The 17,096-nt window shown below is 34.2% G+C and overlaps 1 protein-coding gene across 3 annotated transcripts; it reads right to left on the bottom strand.

Annotated features, from left to right (window-relative positions):
* Nucleotides 1-12,172: 12,172 nt before the first annotated feature.
* LOC131061149 (uncharacterized) lies at nt 12,173-15,792 on the bottom strand. Of its 3 annotated transcripts, none has more exons than XM_059219717.1 (6): nt 15,608-15,792; nt 15,237-15,422; nt 13,886-13,982; nt 13,247-13,401; nt 12,924-13,005; nt 12,173-12,593 (listed from the first exon to the last, which is right to left on the bottom strand). In XM_059219717.1, the coding sequence occupies exons 3-6, from the start codon at nt 13,932-13,934 to the stop codon at nt 12,532-12,534; spliced, it is 348 nt and encodes a 115-aa protein (XP_059075700.1). In that variant the 5' UTR covers nt 13,935-13,982; nt 15,237-15,422; nt 15,608-15,792; the 3' UTR covers nt 12,173-12,531. The 3 variants fall into 3 exon arrangements, with proteins under 3 accessions (XP_059075700.1, XP_059075699.1, XP_059075698.1); XM_059219716.1 differs by lacking the exon at nt 15,237-15,422 and adding an exon at nt 12,745-12,807 and having other exon boundaries at nt 15,608-15,791; XM_059219715.1 differs by lacking the exon at nt 15,237-15,422.
* Nucleotides 15,793-17,096: the final 1,304 nt, after the last annotated feature.

The following is a 17,096-nucleotide window of genomic DNA, read 5'->3' as shown; positions in this document are numbered from 1 at the left end:
ATTCATTGTTATGGTTGTTGTCTTGTGGATGTCATGTTGAGTCCCCTGGTTGTTAGGTGTCAACCTAGGTCTTGATTGTGATTTGAAACCCTATGTCATCTCCTAGAACAAGGGGTGGTTCCTATTTTGTTCCACATGGTTGGGTGTGTTGGCCCAGTTTGTTGTTGCATCAAAAGACCAATCTATCAATGCTCGATATAAACTATAGAGATATGGATTGCACCGGAGGCAGTTAGTCCCTTGTCATGAATCCCTAGGGGAGAGCTAACCATTTTTCCAACAATCTCCCCCTTAACGTTACCTGAGGGTATTTGAACCTGTGACCCAATGCTCTGATACCATTTTTTGTCCATTTTGTCATTGCGTCAAAATACAGATCTATCAATGCCTGATACAAACTATAGAGATATGGATTGCACGGGAGGTGGTTAGTCCCTTGTAACAAATACCGAGGGGAGTGCTGACCATTTTTCCAACAAGGTGTTTGATTCCTTCTTCCCTTGGGATGTTCTCCTCATTGGATGCTTGCATCTGTGGATATGGATCTATATTATCTCATCATGTGGATGGATCTTTGGAGCATAATTCATGTATTGATATCATTTGTTTTTCTATCTTGAGAAAGATGTAATAGTAGAGAAAGTTATGTAATTAGTACCTTGTGAACCTATGTACTAGGACTTGTAGTAGGTTGACTTTAAAATGAAATGTATTAAAGAAATCATTGTAAATGGACATTAAATGTGTATATAAATCTAGATTAGAAAGGAATTAAATGATTGAGTGATACAATTGGATTATCTCACATGTATCTTGTAGATGGTAGTGGATACCTTAATGATCATGTATGATTCAATTGAAATATTTTAATCCTTAATGTTATTTGTCTATGAAATATGGAAATGAGTGAGTAGTTTTAGATTTGTATGGACTCTATGGTTCTTCTTTATGCGGAGCTGATCTCTATTCATTGAGATAGTATATTGATTCATGATGATATTCAAATGTAAAAGAGGCTATGTACTTGTGCAATGTGTCTGTATGTATTAGGAAAAGATGATTTGGTAGTCGAGGTTATGATTTTGTAATAAAATAGCATGTTGTATTCAATGTAAGATCATGTTGAAGGAATTTTTGTTAGGTAGAAGAGAGATAAAGATCTAGATGGAATAAGATTTCAAATGGTTAGCTATGTGTTTTCTTATTGTAGATATGGCACTATTAGATAATCTTGTTACAAGTAAACTCATTTGGGAAGTAACTAGCATTTGTTGTATAAACTTGTCAATGATTGTGTATATGTTATCTTGATGGGATGTATGTTGAAATTAGAAAAGGAAAAGAATTGGATTTTCTTATATGTTGATAGTGCTATTTGGATTCACATTGACTTAGATGGTTAGTGAAGAAATGGGGGATTAGGAACACTTGGCATTGGTTCTTTAAAATGAACTTAAAGAGCTAATGGAAAAAATGATAAGATAAGTGTTTAAAAATTCATGATTTTCATGATAAAAGAGATAATAATGTAAATGTTATGAGAAATGTTAATGGTTTTATGATATTGATGTCTTACGTCTTATTGCTAGTAAGTAATTACATTAAGGTACCCTAGGGAATGTATGGATGATTGATTATAGGTGCGCATTGAGATGATGATTGTTATATATTGCTATTTTTGCTTGTGTTGTATGAGGTTACGGTTATCTTTGTGATGTAGATCTATGAAATGGAGTAATGATAGTTTACTATGTTGCATTAGAAGATGTTTTAAAAAAAAATTATCTCTATTTGTTAGTTAGTTTAGTTATTTTCTCTAGGGTATTTTTGTGGGCATTATACCAAGAAAATATTGAAGCTAACTAGACTTAAAGCCAAGGGGAGAAGGCAAAAAACCCATTAGCTTTAAATTATACCAAGTGGGTTTCTTCAAAATTCTTCTCCTTGTCATCCTCAATGACTATTTCCTTCAATGTGATTTATAAACTTTTCAAAATGTCCATATGCTGCTCTATTTGCCAAAGCATCCACCAAAGTATTAGCTTCTTTGTAGACATGATTAATGGTGAATGTTTCAAAGTCCTTAAGAAGCTCAATAGCTCTTCTTAATAATTCATTGAGTTTACAATTTGGGGTCGAACCTAATCTTAAATCATTAATTATAATTGTTGAATCTCCTTCTAGCTGAATCATTTTAAAGTAAAGTTCACTGCATAAATAAAGACCCTCTATAACTTCCTAGATCTCTAAGATATTATTAGTGTCAATTGGTAATGGTTTGGAAAATTTAGCTAAGATTATTCCTTCTATGCAATGAACATTGCAACCAACCCCAAAAATACCTAGATTGCCTCTAGAAGCACCATCAAAATTAAATTTAACCCAACCTGCCATCGGAGAAATCCAAACTATTCTTCTTCTCTATTTGGAAGACTCTTCCCCCCCAGCCCTACAAAGGAGGGGATCTTTAACCCATGCCAGTTTAAAATCATCTTATTATCCCACCAACAAAAGTGATATTTTTTCCTTAGTAGTTTGAGGAGTCCACTATTAATTACTTCCACTATAGTTGCTTCCAATCTATTTATTAACCTTTCCCATGAATGTTTTTCTGCTCTGAATACTCTTTTATTCCTCCCTTCCAAATTTCCTAGATAGTGATTGAGGATGAAGAAGCCCATAAGGAATGAAAGAGTCTCAAACAATGTAGTTCTGGGTAGCTCTTAAACACACTCAATATATCATTTAGGAGAGCAGTCAGCCAACCTAATTTAGCACAAAGTCATTCCCAACATTTAGCTGCAAAGGGACATGAGAGGAGGATATGGTTGATAGATTCTATCTCTTTCTCACAAAGAACACATTTTGAGGGCCATGCATAACCCACTTTTTTGAACCATTCTACTGTTAAAATTTTGTCTTGAAGAGCTTCACAAGTAAAACCACTTGTTGGCATTTTGGCACTAAGTTGTCATTGATGTCAACCAACATGATGGATATTGAGCATAAAGGATAAAAGTACAAATTGGACTGAAGGATGGTTGCTTGTTTATGATGAAGAGGCAGAATGTTAAAAGTTGTCTCACACCATCAGAGGTGAAGATGTGAAACTGGTACAGGATGCTTTACCGTTTAACAGAAGAAGAACACTCTACCGGCAAAGGGATATCCCAATATGTGTTTGTCAGACCAATTGCATGTTGGTTGGCCATGTCTTGATCGGTATGATGCCATGTGGAGCAGAGGTGGAAAGTGTGTTGTGGTTGGTGAAGCCTTGTCGATAGGATCAATGAAATAGATAATAGCCATTAATGAAGGAGTTACAAATCATGGGATTGTGTCTGACTGATTGTGGCTAGATGAAGAAATAATGATAGGGGAAGATCAGGGAGTCGTTGGCACTTGAATCAAGGCAAAGGAAATCTGATTCAGGATGTTATAATAAAGGAAAATTCTGGAACACTTTGTGTCGACTGACTTCATGATAGAAGATCTGATTTGTGATTGCCACTCTAAGAAAAACATGCATTGGATAATGAAAATTGTGTGTAGGTGTAGTCTTCAAGGATAGGTGATTGATCCAAGAAAGGTGGGATTAGATCTCATGAAGATTGTGTCGAAAAGAGAAAACCCTTACCGCTCAAGTTTTTTGAATTGCATTCTAGCAAGAAAATAGGTATAAGTAATGAGATCTCTAGACAGAATATGTTATTGATGTTGTGAATATTGAGCAAAGAAGATAAGTGAGAGTGAGAAAGGAGAAAACTTGAGAAGGTGTTCTGAGTAAGTTGCAGTGTGAGGCTTCAAGTAAACAAGTGAGAGGATTCCATCGGCAGTATCATAGTCTGACAATTGAGCCTAACTGGTAAGGGTTGGTAGAGCAGGCAACATCCTGGTGTGACACAATGTGTTGAGAGACTATGTGTGAAAGGGAGAGAAAGATAACAAAGAGTTATTTGATTCAAGAGTTGCATAATTCATTTGCAACAAGAAGCCTTAATTGTATTCAAATAGTATTTGAATATACATCGCCAAGTTGAAGCTTGATGTAGGGGTTGGTGCTCCTTGGGTTGGTGCCCAAAATCTTTGTAAATCTGTGTTTTACCTGTGAGGCTAGATTGGAGTAGTAATCTTCAACAACTTTTCTCACCGAGGTTTTTCCCATATTGGGTTTTCCTCATAAATTTTGTGTTGTGAGTTACTTGTGCGTGTATGGCCTCTTTGTCTTTCTTTCTTGTATTACCGGTTTGACTATTAAAGTGATTAAGTAAATAACTGATATTCTCAAGTTAGATCACAAAAGGAAAAACATAAGAACCATTGATTCACCCCCCCTCTCAATGTTACTCTGTGTGCAACAATTGGTATCAGAGCAAGGTTCCCAGTTATCTTTAAACCTTGGGTTGATTCTAGACTTTGAGCAAAATGGCAAGAAGTGAGTCTTCGTCCTCAAAAGCCCCCATGTTTGATGCATCCAACTATGCCTTCTGGAGCAGAAGAATGGAGACCTATATTTCATCCCTTGGTTTTGATGTGTGGATGTTGGTCAAGAATGGGAATTTCATTCGTAATACTCCTCCCGTTGATCCAGATGCAAAAAAGGAGTATGAGAATAATGAAAAGGCAAAACATGCTGTCTTGAGTGGACTGTCCGATAATGAATTTGTCAAAGGCATGAACTATATTTCAGCAAAGGAGACATGGGAGAAATTGCAGAGATTGTTTGAGGGAGATGCAAAAGTCAAAGAAGCCAAGCTGCAAACACTAAGGGGTCAACTTGAAAGCATCAAAATGAAAGATGATGAAAAGGACTCAGAGAATAGATTGCAGATGAGATTCTTGTCAAAAAGATACTTAGATCTCTCACTCCCAAATATGATACTAAGGTGTCACCCATTGAAGAAGCCAAGGATCTAAAGACTTTTACAATGGATGAGCTATTTGGATCTCTGACAGGCTATGAGATGAGAAAAACCAGTGATACTTCCTCAAGGAAAGAGGCAGCATTCAACATCACCAAAAAGGGAAAAGAAGTTGTCACTCACAAAGAATCCAGTGAAGATTCTGATGAGGTAGCAAACTTTGTCATGAAGCTCAAAAGAGGATCTGGCCAGTACAAAGGAAAGCTACCTCTTAAGTGCTTCAACTGTGGAAAGGTAGGACACATCGCTGCAAACTATCCTCACAAAGAAACTGATGGAGATGAGTCAAAAGAGTTCAAAAGATCTGCAGGTAAATATAGTGAAAGGAATGACTATCGGAAGGGAAGAAGAGGCTACTGAAACCCGAGCAACTTATACAAATTTGAGGAGGACATAATAGATGATGAAAATGAATCAGAAGATGACGGCCATGAGAATAGTAGAAAAGTCAACCTCTTCAAGGTACTTGACAGACCAAGTGATGAAGATGAGGAAGAAGAGGATGTTGAGGCTAAAATGAATTTGGAGAGAAAACTTGTAAGTGCTCTCGAAGAATTAAGTAAAAAAAGAAGAAAACTCAAGAGAGTTAAGCTTGTTGCAGTAAATGAACAAGATCTGATGAAACAATCTCTAGAAGAGTCCGATCAAGTCATATCTGACTTGAAGCTGAAACTGGAAGAAACTAAGAGGATTAGTGAAGCTATAGCCTTTGATATGAGAAAGAAAGAAAATGAGCATCAAGAGTTGGAAGCTGAAATAACAAGGCTCAGAAAGGAGCTTGAAGAAAGCAAGGAAGAAATAAAAATAAGGAGTAAGTATGAAGGCAACACTGAGGACTTAGATAAAATATTGAGCAAACAAAAGCAATCTAAAGACACCGGTGGCTTAGGTTTTGAAAAAGGTCAAAGTTCAACCCACAAAGATAAATCCGACAAAGAAATAATGTTAACCTCTTCAATTGAAGGTGAAGAAAAGAAGACATTCACTGTAGGCAAGGATACCAACAAAAAGACATATGCAGATGTTGTTGGAAATCGTCACTCAAACTAGTATGTAGAAATGAACTAGAGGCCACACTTCTTGCACAAAAATGCAGATCCAAGGAGAAATGCTAGAATTGATCGTGAAGGATTCACCTAATTCAACAACATAAAGGGAAAATCCTCCATGAGGCAGTTCCATTCAGGACCAAGACAACTTAACCAGTATGTTTCAAATTTTCAAGGTTACTGTTACCGGTGCAATAAATTTGGACACAAAATAGCTAACTATAGATTAAACAATAATCCTTCTATGAATTATGAAAGTAGAAATCCATTTAATACACTCTAGGATATGAATGTTGTCTACTATCAGTGCAATGGATATAGTCATAAGAGTTTTAATTGTAGGAAGAATAAACCTACACCTTACAATAATGTTAAGGACGTTCCCTTTAATAAAAATGTAAAATGCTATAACTGTCAAGAATTTGGACACATAGCGAAGTTATGCAAAAACAAGAAGATCAAGAAGATGAAGGCAAATCCCGATCAAGAGCTGGCAACTGAACCTGAGCTCAATATAGTGGCAAACAAGAAGAAGGAAATCAAACCAGTTTGGATTGAGAAAGAAAAGGAGCAGGTAGAATCAAGTCTCTTAGTATAGATAGCCTTGCATGTTGAAAGGAAAAATCTATGGGTGGTAGATAGTGGTTGTTCAAACTTGAAGACTAGACTGGTGGATCACTAAGGTTTGGAGACAACTCCTCCATCAAAAAAAAGGGAAAAGAAACTTTAAGCATTGATGGAAAACTTAAGGCACGTGATGTATATTATGTGGAAGGCCTCAAGCATAATCTGCTGAGTGTGAGTCAAATGTGTGATAAAGGTTGCAAATTCACCTCTGACTGAACCAGATGTCAGATAAAGAAAGATAGTACCGGTAAAGTTGTGGCAAAAGGAAAGAGAACTGATGGAAATGTTTATAATCTGAAGGAATGCTATGAGTCCCAATGTATGTTAGGTCAAGTGGATGAAAGTTGGTTGTGGCATGGAAAATTAAGTCATATCAACTTTGATAACTTAGTTGCAGTAAGTAAAAAGTGGTGTGTGAGGAATATTCCACCCATCATCAAATTGGTAAACACGTTTTGTGATGAATGTGTAAAAGGTAAGCAAGCAAAAGTGAGTTTCAGGACAAAGGAGCACAACACCTCAAAACCACTTGAAATTGTGTATATAGATCTGTGCGGTCCAACTCGAACAAAAGCACTTGCTGGTGAAAGATAATTTATGCTCTTCATTGATGACTACTCAATGATGACATGGGTCACCTTTCTGCAAGATAAATCACAAGTATTTGAAAGATTCAAGATCTTTTAGAAAATGGTGGAAAAGGAAAGTGGGTACAGATTAAAATGTCTAAAATCAGATAGGGGTGGAGAGTTCACATCAAATGAATTTGAAGATTTTTGTGAAAAACATGGAATTAGAAGGCAATACTCTGCTCCTAGAACCCCACAACAAAATGGTGTGGTGAAAGGAAGAACAAGACAGTCAAGGAGATGGCAAGAACCATGTTAAATGAGGCCAGTTTGTCGGATACATATTGGAAAGAAGCTATTCACACTGCTATATATACTTTGAACCGAGTTCAACTAAGAACAAACAACAAAATGACACCTTATGAGTTATGATATGACCAGAAGCCGTCAGTCAAATACTTCAAAGTATTTGGAAGCAAGTGCTTCATCAAGAAAGATTTGGATGGTTTAGGAAGTTTTTACTCCAGGAGTGATGAAGGAATCTTTCTTGGATACTCGTCTAACAACAAATCCTACAAATGCTACAATAAAAGGCTAAGAAGGGTCACTGAGAGTGTGCATGTAAAAGTTGATGAAGATATGCACAAAAGATGTCAACCACAGGTTAATTGGTATGATGACTTTGGTGATGAATATTATGAAGCTCAGACAGATACTGAACCGGAGGTAGCATCCCAGAAGGTTCCCAACTGCTATGTATAGCTGAATCACCTAGAAGAACAAATTTTGGGAAATAAGAGAGATGGTGTGTAGACTAGAAGAAGACTTGCCTGGAATGTTGAAAAAGTCAACCTATGCCTCATGACTGAAGTTGAACCCAAAACTTTTAATGAGGCTAGCAAGAGACAAGAATGGATGAATGCTATGGAAGAAGAACTGCACCACATTGATAAGAACAAGACTTGGGAATTAGTCCCTAGACCGGAAGACAAGAACATCATTGGCACAAAGTGGGTCTATTGGAACAAGATGAATGAAGAAGGTAAGATTGTGAGGTATAAAGCTAGACTAGTATGCAAAGGATGCTCTCAAGTATAGGGGATTGACTTTGAAGAAACATTTGCACCGGTGGCTAGATTAGAAGCAATCAGGATGTTTCTAGCTTAGTCTGCTTACAAGGGGTATAAAGTATATTAAATGGATGTAAAATATCCTTTTCTAAATGGAAATTTGGAAGAAGAAGTATACATGGAGCAACCAGAAGTATTTATGTTGCATGATGATGAGACATTTGTGTGTCGGTTAAAGAAGGCTTTGTATGGTTTAAAGAAAGCTCCCAGTGCATGGTACTCAAGATTAGATCAGTATCTGAAGGAGAAGGGATTCAAAAAGGGGAGTGCTGATAGCAATATTTAGATAAGGAAAGATGGGAATCACATGATTATTGTGGTTGTGTATGTAGATGACATCATCTTTGGAGGGAACAAGGATACTCTCTGCGAAGAGTTTGTTGATTAGATGTTGTCAACATTTGAGATGTCAATGCTTGGTGAATTGACTTACTTCCTTGGCTTGCAGATATTATAGAAAGATAACAAAATCTTTATCTCACAAGCCAAGTATGCAACAGCGATGCTGAAGAAATTCCAATTGGAAGATTGCAAACCAGTAAGTACCCCCATGGTGACCGACAACAAATTGAGTAATAATGATGAATCACCGGTAGTGGATCAGACTCTATACAGATCCACGATAGGTAGTCTACTATATCTAACTACTTCAAGACCGGATATAGTTTAGGCAGTATGCATGGTAGCCAGATTTCAAGCTGCACCAAAGCAATCACACATGAATGTTGTTAGCAGAATTTTTTGGTACTTACAAGGAACTCTCAACTATGGTTTGTGGTATTCTAAATAGGGAGATTTTATCCTAGAAGCTTACACTCATGCTGATTGGGCAGGATGCATTGATGATAGAAACAGCACAAGCGGTGGTGCATTCTTTCTAGCTAACTAGTTAGTCTCTTGGCATAGAAAGAAGCAGGACTCAGTCTCCTTATCTACTGTTGAAGTTGAGTACATTATTGCTACTACATGCTGCTCTCAGGTGCTTTGGATGAAGAAGAATCTCAAAGATATACAGGTGGACATCACTGAACCTATTCTCATCCAGTGTGACAATTCGAGTGAAATCAACATAGCAAAGAATCTGGTTATACATTCTAGAACAAAACATATTGCTATCAAATATCACTTTCTCTGAGATAAGGTTGAAGGGAAAGAGGTAAGGATTAACTATGTTCCTACTGGTGAATGAGTAGCAGACATTTTCACCAAACCATTACCGATAAGCTCTTTTGAGTACCTCCAAGACAAGTTGGGAGTTGTGTCATCTTATTAGGAAGGCCTTATGTGGCTTAGGAGGAGTTGATAGTAGTCAAAGTGCGAGCATGGTATGGGTCAAAGGGGGAGTGCACAATTACCCTTTGTCATTGTGTCAAAGGGGGAGAAATGTACCAGTATAGACTGGACTATGAGAAGTTGACATCTATGCCAAAGGGGGAGATTGTTGGCATTTTGGCACTAAGTTGTCATTGATGTCAACTGGGATGATGGAGATTGAGCATAAAGGATAAAAGTACAAACTGGTCTGAAGGATGGTTTCTTGTTTATGATTAAGAGGCAAAATGTTAAAATTTATCTCACACCACCGGAGGTGAAGTTGTGAAACTGGTACAGGATGCTCTACTGTTTAACAGAAGAAGAACACTCTACTAGAAAATGGATATACCGGTATGTGTTTTTCGGACCGATTGCATGTTGGTGGGCCATGTCTTGACCGGTATGATATCATGTGGAGTAGAGGTGGCAAGTGTGTTGTGGTAGGTGAAGCCTCATCGATAGGATCAATGAAATAATTAATCACCATTTATGAAGGAGCCACAAATCACTAGATTGCATCTAACTGATTGTGGCTCGAGGAAGAAGGAATGATAGAGGAAGATCAAGGAGCCGTTGGCACCTGAATCAAGGCAAAGGAAATCTGATTCAGGACGTTCTCATAAAGGAAACTTCTAGAACACTTTATGCATCGACTGACTTCATGACAGAAGATCTGATTTGTGATTACCACTTTGATTAAAACATGCATTGGATAATGAAAACCGTGTGTAGGTGTAGTCTTGAAGGATAGGTGATTGATCTAAGATAGGTGGGATTGGATCTCATGAAGATTGTGTCAAGAAGAGAAAACCCTAACCACTCAAGTTTTTTGAATTGCATTCTGGCGTGAAAATAGGTATATGTAATGAGAGCTCTGGACAGAATATGTTGTTGATGTTGTGAGGATTGAGCATAGAAGAGAAGTGAGAGCGAGCAGGGAGAAAACTTGAGAAGGTGTTCTGAGCAAGTTGTAGTGTGAGGCTGGAAGAAAACCAGTGAGAGGATTCTACTGGCAGTATCATTGTCTGATAGTTGAGCCTAATCGGTAAGGGTTGGTAGAGTGGGTAGCATCCTGCTATGACATAGTGTGTTGAGAGACTGTGTGGGAAAGGGAGAGAAAGATAACAAAGAGCTAGTAGAGGAAGAAATTAAGACTAAAGAAGAACCTTGAGCAACATCTATGCTCAAAGGAAGACTACTCGTATTGCTCTGTATGAAGTGCCAGATCTAGAGGATAATTGTCTAACATAATTAACCTTTTGATAGTATGTAGGAATATTTTCTCTCTGCTTATAGAATTTCAAGTAAAACAATGTTAACAAGACTTCTATGTCTACCATAGGGCATATTTCCCCTCTGAATTCTGCTCTTAGATATTCCCTAGATATTCATGTTAGTAATCTTTATTAAGAAAAAAATGAATAAATTTTATTTCTAGTTTATCTTATGTTGTATGAGAAGAAAATACTCTCTAAAAATAGTATAAAATGTAATAAACACTTAATTAGTGAATATCCTAAAAAATAGCTAAATAATTATTTAAAAAGTAGAAATGAATATTATACATGTTTTATATTGTCTTCAAATTATTCACAACTTTTTTTCTTGTAATGATAAAAAAAATGGAAATCCTATCAAATATACCTTCATGTTGGACATACTTTATGCTACAACATATATCTAATTTTATCCATTGAAAAATATTAAACTTGCTAGATTGAATATAAACAATATGGCATAAGGAGAAAACAAGTTCTTCAAGAAAAGGTCAACAAGATGAGGAATGGTCCTAGAATTCAATGCAAACAAATCATTCAAGATCATGCATTGAAAATTGATAAAGTATTAGGTTCATGAATGGATAACAATAAAACAACTATAAGCATACCCAAGCTCATTCTTGAGAGTAATATAAATATGATTGACTTTCATAAAATGAAATAAATAAAAAAATATAGAATACACCAAAGCTCAATCTTGAAAGTAACATAAACATGATTGACCTCTATAAAATAAAATAAAACATATAAAATTTATTGACAATGTAACATAGTGTGAATATACAAACTATAAGGTAGCCATATCATTTTAACCTTGTTATATAGATCAATCTTTATGAGGGAATCCCTTCCACAAAATATCTTACAAGAATTATTTTTCTTAACAATTCACATGTATTGTCAAAGTGAAGAGTGTTTTAAAACCTTTTATATTAGTCAAACAGAATATCCAAATTGTTTCAAATACATTTTTTAATAGTAATGCTTTTGATTACATTATCTTCACTCTTCCTAAAAATAGTATAAATTAATATTTTTAAGAAATGGATTGTTGATCATATTCTTTTTTTACTTTCATACTTTTTCAATAAATAATTTTTTTATCTTTAAAACTCATTATATAAAATGTTTCATATAAAAATATTATTTTTATGATAAATAATATGATACTTCTTTTTATACTTTACATTAAATATTTTAAAATCTGATATTCACTTATTTCTTTTTTATAAATAAAATAATAAATATTCCATCTTTGAAAAAAAGACTTCCAACTTTAAGAAATTCTAAAATATCCTATATTCAATTATTTTCATTTCTGTAACAAATATTTACCACAACTAAAGATAAAAAGACATTCAGTACAACGGTCCAATCAAACAGAAGACTTTCAACCCTTAAATCCATTCCATTTATCTATATTTGCTTAATACCTTTGAATGCTTTGGTGACAATAAGGTAAACCCTAACCAATGCCATTATCCTCAGCATTCGCATAATATTAATATATACCATAATTGTTTCCATAGCAAGCACTCTGTGGGTTAAAGTTAAGATACCATCTAACTTAAAAAGAAATGGATTGTGGATGATTTGAAAAAGATTTTCTGAGATTCCTTCTAAAGATAAACATATAGATATCATATTCCACGGCAGATCCATATCCAATTACTTAATCCAGCTTTACCATTGTACACATTACCTGAGAAACAACGGAACAACTTTGATTCAGTCAAGTTTAACAGTACTCTACAGATTTATTGTCATAAAAATAATGCAGGAATCTTAGTACTACTCTACTCAGCCAATCAACAGCATAGATCAAACTATGTAAGATATATTGTAAGGCATACCTGTACTTTATGGAATAAAATGGAATTAGGATGTTCCATAATCTTTTTAGTAGTAGAGAGAACCTATAACAACCAAATGCTAACTATTCATTTATAACATTTGTTGCTTTGAAACGATTTCTAGGAGAAGATATGTAATCAATAGCATTTTGATATTTTTGTGCTACAATGGAGCTTACCTTTCCACCAATCTCCCCTTGTTGCATATTCAAGACTAGATGCGTCTTCTGTCTCTTCCAGCCTCTTTACTCCAGTTTTATTCTGTGACAGATAATTTTAAATTAAGAAATAAAGATTAGCGATATGATGTTTCAAAGTTTATATTACTGTTTCTATTTTTTAAATTATATGTTTTTTTATCATTGAAATAAAGAACAAAATTGAGAGGTAGATGACAGAAACCAGTTCTTTAAATAAAGGAAGGATAGAGAGGGAGAATTGGGAAGTTCACATAATTTTTTTTTGATTTCAATATTTCCACAAAATAAAGCTGAGAGGTCACCATATTTATTGGTTCTTTTCTTTCTTTGACACAGCCAAGATACTCATCTGGTCCAGCATAGCGTACAGAAGAGCCAAGAAAGCACTGCTCTGGCTCACTTATGTCCTGCTTTGCTCCTTGAGTTCCCTGGTTTTTGTACCCTTCTCTGCTACTCCCTATAAAATAACATTAGGTGTTTCAGAAAGACATAAAAAAAGAAAAAAGGAATCAATCTTTTCACCATAATTGTCATTATCAAATTGTCTTTGACAGCTGTAAAGATGAAGTTCAATAAACTTTAGCACTGCACTATGTTTTGTCTTTTTTGGGTAAATATCTAGAGGATCTTTTTGTAATTTTGTATTTTAATGAGAATATGTTAAAGCCAGGAAATCATTAAGTAAATGCTAGAATTTTGCCTCTGGACTATTTCAGAATACTTTTTACATTGTACGGCGCTAAAAGATATTTTAAGAGAATTCAAACTTCTCTTATAGATATTTTGGTCATTCTGGAAAGCAGAGACTTTATTCGTAGATATTTTATCCATCCTTCAAAGAACTAGATCTTTCCTCTTGTCATTTTAGTAAGGGCATTCTAGACGGGTAAATGATATTCTATAATCATAACCTTGGAAAAAGATGAAATAGTCTATTTTACCATCTACGTGTTTAGGAATAACTCCCATTTGATGCACTTCATCATTCATCTTATGCTTTTGCTTTCCCACAACCTGCCCCACGCTTGAATACACCAGCTGAATAAACCACATCATCAATATATAAAATATGTTCAGTAGAACTTGGGTAAAAAATAATACAGTTTTCCATTTCTATATTTGATTTCATGAAATTTTTCATATCAACATTTTAGATCATGATTCATTATGAAAATATATAAAAAGTTTTCTATTTCTATATTTGATTTCATGAAATTTTTCAATCAATATTTTAGATCATGATTCATTATCAAAATATATAAAAGGAATTTTTTTTCCTATCAATATTTGAAATCATATTTTATGATCTATCATTAGGATGTATAGAGCAACAAACTTGCTTTATACATCTCAATGATGAATCATGCAGAGTTACTCTATACATCTTGATGATAATCATGGAATATGATCTGAAATATTAATAAAAAAGGTTCATACACAGGAATCAAGAAATATATTTAAGATCTAATATTTTGAATTATAGAAATTTAATATCTTAAAAATTATTCAAATTAAAAACAAATATAAATACAAAACTATCCTTTTAAAGTAGGAAACAAAAACATTCTAAATATAGATTTCACAACAAAAATGTAATGATTCTATTTATATTGCTCGCACCAAACTAGAATTTCTATTTACAATCTTGTTGAACAGACTAAAGACATTATAATGGACAACCAGGTCATGAAAGCTTTTGAAGCTTTGGATAAAGATGGGTCTAATATAAACAGAAAAAATGATCTAAGCATTCCAATCTTGTTATCTCTCCTTTGGAGTTGATTTTTATAAAATGACTTACAAATGTATAAAACAATAAACATTTCATACCATGCCCCATCATTCATATAGCAAGAGACTTACTTTATAAAGCTTCATGATAGATCATGGAGACTTGTTCTACAAATTTTGATGATAGATCATAAAATATGATCCGAAATGTTCATAGAAAAAGATCCATCCAATCAAATTGAAAATCATATAAAAAATTCTCTGTTAGCCGTGTGACCCTGCTTGTTTCAATTAATATTTTCAATAATTTTTAACTTTAAACAACACAAATACAAAACCATTTCATAAAGAAAAACTTTAAATAGACACAAATACAAAACCATTTTATAAAGAAAAAGTAAAAGAGAAATCTAATTTCACAACAAAAACACATAATTCTATTTACCTGACTTACACCAAAATCACAATTTCTTCTTATAATCTTGTTAAAGGACTGAAGTCATTATAACAGACATAGAGTACATGGAAGCTTTAGAAGCATTGGATATAGATGGGTCTTACGTAGATAGAAAAAAATGATTTATGTGATTCGATCCCGTGACCCCATTTTTTGGGAGCCGATATTTAAATATCGGTAACTACTTCTTTTATACCAGAGTCCAAGAACATGACTATAATCAAACGATTTAGATCAATCATAACACCCGTTCAAACCATGAAAAAGAATCCAACTTTACTCACTGCAAGCTGAGAAGGAATAGATGTTCAGTTACAACATGATTTCAAAGTATGTATAGTGAGTAAAACAATTTGAGGAATAGATGTTCAGTTAATACAACATAATTTCAAAGTATGTATAGAGTAAAACAATTTGTCAGTTAAAACAGAAATACAGAAACATTCAAGAAAAAGAAAGTGAATAGAATCATCACTGGTTTGGTGTGTGCAGCGGGATGATGTATACATGTTCCCAAGCTTAGGCAAACTCTGCAAGAGTTCTTCCTTGGGATGTCAGCCATGGAACTCTTACTCTCTCTTTTATAGCTTTCAATGCTAGAAATGAAAAGAAATTTCTCTGTTTCGCAGTGCACTGCACTTCAATGCTATAACTGATACAGATGGAGTTGTGTGAACATATATATAGATGACAGAGGTAAAAATATCATGAGTTTCTAGGTTGAATGAATTACGAGGAAGCTAGAAAATCTTTTTAAAATTGAATATCCTTTCCCTATCTCAAAGAAAAAGGAGTAGAGTGGGACACGCAGCAACCAAAATATTCCTTAAAAAAATTGTCCAAGACAGCAAAGAAATTTATCAACATCATTACCTTATTATTATATAGTAATATAATCAAAAGGATTCATACTTACATCATACATTAATACTCGGAAAAGATTGTACACTTGTATTGTAGTTAACACCCCTTTCAAAATCTAAATGTAATTAATATATGTATATATATACATATGTATATGTATGTATATACATACGTATATGTATGTACAACAAAGTTAAAGGTTAATATAAGAAACTATTATGGTTTCACTTCTGAATATTAGATATTTGTCAATGACATCAAATGAGTCCACCAAAAATCAAGTCTTGTTGAGTGCAAGGCTCCATGATCTTAAGGGAGGAGGTTTTAGCCAAAGAGGCTCCATCCCCTTGTTGGATTGTCATGCTCACAAGTCTGGACCTCCATAAAAAAAATTAAAAAAATTAGATATTCAAATTATGTAATAATTTTTAATGAAAACATTGAATTGAATATAATTGTAAAAAAATACTAGAGAGGTAGGGTTGAATGTCAAATTTAGGCACCAATGATGAGGAGTTGTGAAATGGGGAACCTATGTAAATCAACTCCAATCTTTTGTGTACCTACACCACACCCTTCTAAGTTCATTCGATTTTCTTTAATGCTTGGAAATTGGAATCTACACTAGAAATGCATAAGAAGTTGCATCCTAAGGCTAGACATCTTCGTCGTCATGATATAATGGCTCAAATGTCAAACGATAGATTATGCTTCACTACATGTGTCAATATAAATTTTCAAAACATACATTTAAATTGAATTGAGTAGAGAATTACTAGATTATTTATGTTACATTGACATATAGACTATTGTAGAGGTGTTTTCTTTAAGAAATCTACCAATCCCTAACAAAAGAACAACATGAGTATCAAACAAGAAAATATCAGAGACTAAGCCAACTTAGAATACTCATTCACCATCTCTAGACCTGTACATTTCACATCACAAAATATCATTATCTTCAAGTAGAACCCTCGAAAATAAAAACAAAAATCAACAACACCTCAATCACTTAATAAATATAAAAATTGCACAACTAACTATGACATATTTGTTTCTATAAACCTTCATTGTCTTTGAAGAAATCTAATGACATCCCT

The sequence above is a fragment of the Cryptomeria japonica genome, chromosome 4 (assembly GCF_030272615.1).
Source record: "Cryptomeria japonica chromosome 4, Sugi_1.0, whole genome shotgun sequence".
Classification (NCBI taxonomy): Eukaryota; Viridiplantae; Streptophyta; class Pinopsida; order Cupressales; family Cupressaceae; genus Cryptomeria; species Cryptomeria japonica.
This window is presented reverse-complemented; position numbering and strand designations above follow the sequence as displayed.

Bases quoted from the DNA above. Each gene is read 5' to 3' on its own strand.
- LOC131061149 (XM_059219715.1), bottom strand. From the start codon at position 15,694: ATGGCTGACATCCCAAGGAAGAACTCTTGCAGAGTTTGCCTAAGCTTG. The intron at 13,983-15,607 runs GTGATGATTCTA...TGGTTTATTCAG, and splicing joins CCGCTGCACACACCAAACCA to CTGGTGTATTCAAGCGTGGG. The intron at 12,594-12,923 runs GTAAGCTCCATT...GTTGTTTCTCAG, and splicing joins AAGGGGAGATTGGTGGAAAG to GTAATGTGTACAATGGTAAA.